Raw genomic sequence first — 5,988 nt, 5'->3', positions numbered from 1 at the left:
TTACAGTGATTTATATTTTACAGCCTCAATATTAACATTATTGCATTGCATAAATGTTAGCATTAAAAAAAAAAAAATATATAATAGGCTATATATATATATATATATATATATATATTTAGGGCTGTCAAATGATTAATCACGATTAATCACATCCAAAATAAAAGTTTTGTTTACATAATATATGTATGTGTACAGGGTATATTTATTATGTATATATAAATACACACACATAAATTATATATTTAGAAAATATTACATGTATATACATTTATATATTTATATTCTTATATTTTATATTATATATAAATATATTTAATATATAAACATAACATATTCTTCTTAAATATATACATGCATGTGTGTGTATTTTTATATACATAATAAATATACACAGTATACACACATATATTATGTAAACAAAACTTTTATTTTGGATGTGATTAATCGTGATTAATCATTTGACAGCCCTAATATATATATATATATATATATATATATATATATATATATATATATATATATATATATATATATATATATATATATATATATATATATATATATATATATATATATATTTACGCTGTAGAAATATTTTTTATAATAAAGTTTGTGTGTACTGAGTCCAAAACCACCCTCTATCCCCACATTTACAAGGAAAATGTACACGTGTTGTACACTTCTTATTGCAGTGCATTCTGGAATTGAATGAGTGATAATCTTGATTAAGTTTCTGGATAACATTAAAAAGGTCTGAAACATGAAACTGTATAAGGGCATCAAAGGTAATTTAGGACAAAAGTGTTTGTAGCTTGCCACTTTTCCATATTTGGGTTGACATAATTGCTAAAAATCCAATTTTCTCTTGAGAAAATGAATAGGATCTTTTACTGTTGAACTCTATTATCTGATAACATCTAGGGCCCCATCTGACCAGGGCTCTTAGAATTATTGTCTTTTTTTCAATTTTCAGTTCCGCGACTACACAGGAGATGTGCAGATGTTTTATAATAGCCTATTCAGTTTTGAGTAGCCTATAAGTCTTTCTCCTGTCTTTTGTTTTCTGTAAGACCTTGCACAGGCTGCTGCTGCACTTTTATTTCAAGCAAAAACTTGCAGTCACTATTAATAATCGAATTAACAGCATTCCTATACTCTGTCTGCATCTGTTGTTTACATGAGCTATCTATGAGCTATCCTCTGAAGACAGACACACGGGGGATGGCCTCAGGCCTCCAAGAGGTGTTTATGCAACATAATACAACATAACACTTCAGAAGGGGGGATGAACAACGCTATCTCACGACCAATTCGTACGTATTTTACGAGGTGGCTAATTCGTACGAATTTGTACGAAAAAAATCGTATGAATTTGTACGAGTGTGGTCGTACGAATTCGTACGAATTAGCCACCTCGTAAAATATGTACGAATTGCCGTGAGATCGGGCTGGAATGAAATGTCCGGCTGGATTATCCAGAATAAAAGTGGGGCGCGGTGTCCTCGTGGTGAGTTCCCTATGAGTGAATGCGAGGAAGTGAAGAAGAAATGGTACAGACACGACGCAGCTTTCTCCATTAGTGATGGTGTTTTATTGAGAATAATTAAATTGAGAATGCTGCGTCAATGCAAAAGAAGATTATGATTAGGCTACTCCATCATTAATTTCGTCTTCTGGTCCGAGCCCGTCGTAATATTGTAACGAAAAGATGTTGCGTGTGTGTGTTCACGAAAAAGACTTTCCTCTTCGGAGACCGGCGCCGTGCCACAAAGATTCTGGTAAAGGGCGGCGATTAAAGTGATGGGGTGGCGCTAAAATATGGGGGAGGCGATCTTTCTGCCACATCCTCAATTGAAGCATATTACCTAATGTAGCAGTGGCATTGAGTTACACATACTTTTACATAGCCTACATGCAAAACACTTTTTAAACGCAGACAGAGTAGAAGTATCTTGGCAGAACATGGCAGTAGTGAAAGCTTGCAAAATCTTGATCACTGGAGCTAACCGCGGCTTAGGCTTGGAAATTGTTAAGCAACTGTCTGAGAACTCTTTTCCTAAACAGCATATCTTTGCTACCTGTCGTGACCCAGACGGGCCGAAGTCTGAGGTGAGTTATTAATAACTAACACCAACAGAAATAAATCGGGAGAAATTATAATGTACCGTGTTTAATTATGCATTTTTTTTCTTTATAAAGGCGTTGAGAGAACTGGTGAAAAAACATCCAAGTGCTATAACTATCATACGTCTTGGTAAATGTGCATGTGTCCTATTTTTGCATTTAAAATTTCCTTTAAAAAATTAGATAGATAGATAGATAGATAGATTTCTCTTTTTTTGATAATTTCAAAGAGATTTTTCAGTGTTTCTTTTCATTGCTTGATACTTTAGCACTAATGTTTGTTCTGTTACTGTTAGATGCTAATGATCCATCCAGTGTCAAAGAGTCTGCCAAGAAAGTGGGGTCTCTACTGGGAAACAATGGTTTGAACCTGCTTGTGAATAATGCTGGAATCGTGGCAAATGGCACCATTCAGACCACCACTGTTGAAGACATGAAAAACACCTTCAACACCAACGTGATAGGACCCTTATTAATCATTAGGGTAATGTGATGCATCATTAAGAGCTACAAAAATAAATAAATATTAATAATAATAATAATAATAAACTGATCAGACCAGCTAGTTCCAAACACACTGCTGTGACATTATTAAAGTAAACTACTGCTTTCTCGCTCGGTGATGATTTTGATTACTGCATGTTGCACTGATTAGTCAACACGTTGTTTCTGTGTTTAATAATGGATCACAACATCTCCCTGTAAATCAGTCAACTGCTATTTTAGACTATTTCTACAATAGTAAAATGACAGATAAATCTTTTGAGTCATTTTTAACACCACACTCATTTACGTGTCATAATTCTTTCTCTTTCTTTTATGTAGGAGTACCTACCATATCTACAAATGGCAGCAAAAGCGAGCGGGACACCAGGAATGTCCTCTAATAAAGCAGCTGTCATCAACATCTCCTCTGTGGCGGGATCCATGACCAGAATGCCTTCCATATACAAGCATTTTCCAACGTTGCCATATGGAGTGAGCAAGGTACGCCAATGTAATATTAAAAAGGCACTAGATAAACCCTAACTCAATTCAATGCACGTCTAAACAGTATTGATGCCATGAGCTGATGTATAACTCAAACCTTATGTTTACCTATCAGGCAGGTTTTAACATGCTGACTGTGTTAGCTGCTGAAGAGTTTAAGGCGGATGAGATCCTCTGCATGGCCCTTCACCCAGGATGGGTGAAAACTGAACTGGGTGGAGATGACGTGAGTGTTGAATTCTTAAGTCACGCTCTGTTGCACCATGTGCTTTTGATTTCCACCATTTTCAAAGCATACTTCTTTCATTGTCAAACATACTTTCTTTAGACCACAGCTTTAAGTGTTTCTGTCTTAAGTTTTAGTCATATCTTTCTGACTATGCCAGTTGGTCATGATATTAAAATTATTTTGTTATTCAATACAGTTTGCACGTAATCATGAAATTAATAAGTTACTGGCCAAAATGGGCAGGAATTGTTACAACCTGAGTATATTTTGAGCTCAAGTCAAGCTTAATGCAAAAAAAAAATGTGTATATATATATATAAATACACACATATAAATATATATATATATATATATATATATATATATATATATATATATATATATATATATAATTTTTTTAGCAATGCTTTTGCATGCTAACAAGAAACTTTCTATTTGTTTCAGGCACATTGCCGTGAGAATAATGTATATTTGATTATATCATCACCTACATGATATCAAAAGTTATAAAGCCATAAATCTCATAGTGTTAAAACTAGTTTTCCTTCATTTGCTGAGAGTGATATGACCCCACAAATCCATTCAACAACAAGCCTTGCACTGGTGTGGTTATGCTGTAATTGCAGCTTGAAGCTATATTTATTTTTAATATTGCATGTTAGTATGCTAATAAATACATGTTTTTATTTTCACAAGGCAACACTTGAATCAAAAGAAAGTGTGGCTGGGATGCTGCGTGTCATTGCCAACCTTACTGAGATGCAGCATGGAGGATTCCTGGACTACACTGGAGAAACTGTGACCTGGTAAACTAGTTCAAGGTCACTTTTTAATAAAAGGGCATTCTAAATCATAAGCACTTAGGGATAAGTTAAAGGCCATAAGAGATACCTCACTCAATAAGAAAAACCTCATGCAAGTTTGAAACAACTTAAGGGTGTGGAAATTATGACAGAATTTTCTTTCTTGTTTTTTTTTTTTTTTTGGGTGAAGTTAATTTCAGGCCGCAAGGGTTTATGAGAGACACAAGATCATTGTATACTGTTTGGTATTTCATACAATAAGACACTCAATAAAGCAGTACTGTCTCTTTTTTACTGTATGTGGCATGACTCTGATTACCAATTACATACACAGCTGTAGTTCAGTTTCAGGTAGGTAAGTTAAATAAAACCCATCTGTTGTGCAGTATGTATAACAAGTATAACAGGTAAATCTTAGAGATAAATCGCAGCTAGGCAGAACAAAAATACGCATAGGTGAAAGATGAGAATAGGCCAGAAAGTGATAATCAACCATCTCATGCATATATACATACAGTATATACCTGTCTTTTTTGTTTTCAAATGGTATTCAACAACAGCTATTGAACTGAATTAAACTGCTATTTAACCGTTTAATTAAACTGAAATTATGTGGACTGATGGATTAAACAGAAGCATATTGATTAAAAACCTCAAGCTCGTGTCTTGAAAGGTTGACATGATTGCTAGAAATCAATTTCTCTACAGGGTAGTTTTTGCTTGAGTTTTATTTAGCTTTCAATAACTGAACTGGCAGCACAGGCCTAATGCTACAGGTCAAGCTGAAATAAAGCATAGCTTCACTCTGTCTGCATCCGTTCATATTTTCTATTTGTTCTCTCTCTCTCTCTCTCTCTCACTCTCTCTCTCTCTCTCTCTCTCTCTCTCTCTCTCTCTCTCTCTCTCTCTCTCTCTCTCTCTCTCTCAAGACAGATGATATAATATAAACATAACTAGTCCGAAAAAGGGAATGAAATGCCCGAGTGGATAGTATCCAAAATAAAAGTGGGGTGGGGTTTCCTTGTGGTGAGATGGTTCAGGAGATTTCACCACTCAGAAACAAGATGTTATTTTGACATGTGCCGGCGCTGCACATATATTTACGTTGAATATAAAGAGAATATTAATGTTGGTTGCAAGAGACAGAAGAGTAAAAGGCAGTTGCACACGGTACAAAAAGCGCAGAGCTGTTCAAAATCCTGACGCCCAAAGCGCCAGTCAAATTCACACAATGTTAATATACATAATGACTTCACCCTTGGCTGGAAGAGTGTAAAGACATTTTTAATAATAGCCTAGGCTACATTTTCTGCGGTCAAGCTGAAATTTCTCTGAAAAACTGTTGCCTTGCATGGTGCATGGTGTGCACAACTGCATGGTGTTTATCGTCCAGTGTGCATAACAGCTTATTTGAAAGTGGTTTACCGTCGGGTTTAGGTTTCCTGTACAAACTCTACGACAGTTGAGACACTGTAGTTGTTAGAGTGCTTCATTGAGACTGTTCCATATAGCCTATCTCTGCTGTAGGCTAATGCACGCAATGCAGTGTCGCAAGTTAATGTTTAGCAGGAGCGTCGATTACGCGGGGGATGGCCCAATTTTAATATCAGGTAAATTTGTCACGCACTTTTTCGGGCAAGTGTGTTCGCATAGAGGTTTACAAGAGCTTTCAAGGTGTGAATAAATATAGATTTAAACTCAAAGAGACAGCATAGTCTGTGCATGACTTGATGTTTTATTCTGACCCAGAAGGCGAGATGAACATCGAGGAGCGCTAAACACTCATGCAGTGTGTGTTTCATTCATACTCAAGGCCGGGGGTGCTCTAGCAAAAGCGTC

General features: G+C 35.6%; 1 protein-coding gene across 1 annotated transcript; it reads left to right on the top strand.

Annotated features, from left to right (window-relative positions):
* Window positions 1-1,853: 1,853 nt before the first annotated feature.
* Window positions 1,854-4,443, top strand: LOC109054264 (C-factor-like). Its single transcript, XM_019071556.2, has 6 exons — window positions 1,854-2,112; window positions 2,203-2,257; window positions 2,424-2,611; window positions 2,953-3,114; window positions 3,233-3,343; window positions 4,043-4,443. Exons 1-6 carry the CDS (start codon window positions 1,966-1,968, stop codon window positions 4,154-4,156), a joined length of 777 nt encoding a protein of 258 aa, XP_018927101.1. The 5' UTR covers window positions 1,854-1,965; the 3' UTR covers window positions 4,157-4,443.
* Window positions 4,444-5,988: the final 1,545 nt, after the last annotated feature.

This window comes from Cyprinus carpio, chromosome B3 (genome assembly GCF_018340385.1).
Source record: "Cyprinus carpio isolate SPL01 chromosome B3, ASM1834038v1, whole genome shotgun sequence".
Taxonomy (NCBI): domain Eukaryota; kingdom Metazoa; phylum Chordata; class Actinopteri; order Cypriniformes; family Cyprinidae; genus Cyprinus; species Cyprinus carpio.
The sequence above is the reverse complement of the archived record's forward strand: the minus strand, read 5'-3'. Positions and strand labels throughout refer to the sequence as shown.

Excerpts from the sequence above, each read along its gene's own strand:
- LOC109054264 (XM_019071556.2), top strand. The coding sequence starts at position 1,966 with ATGGCAGTAGTGAAAGCTTGCAAAATCTTGATCACTGGAGCTAACCGC. Across the intron at positions 2,113-2,202 it reads CAGACGGGCCGAAGTCTGAG|GCGTTGAGAGAACTGGTGAA; the intron begins GTGAGTTATTAA and ends TTCTTTATAAAG. Across the intron at positions 3,344-4,042 it reads CTGAACTGGGTGGAGATGAC|GCAACACTTGAATCAAAAGA; the intron begins GTGAGTGTTGAA and ends TATTTTCACAAG.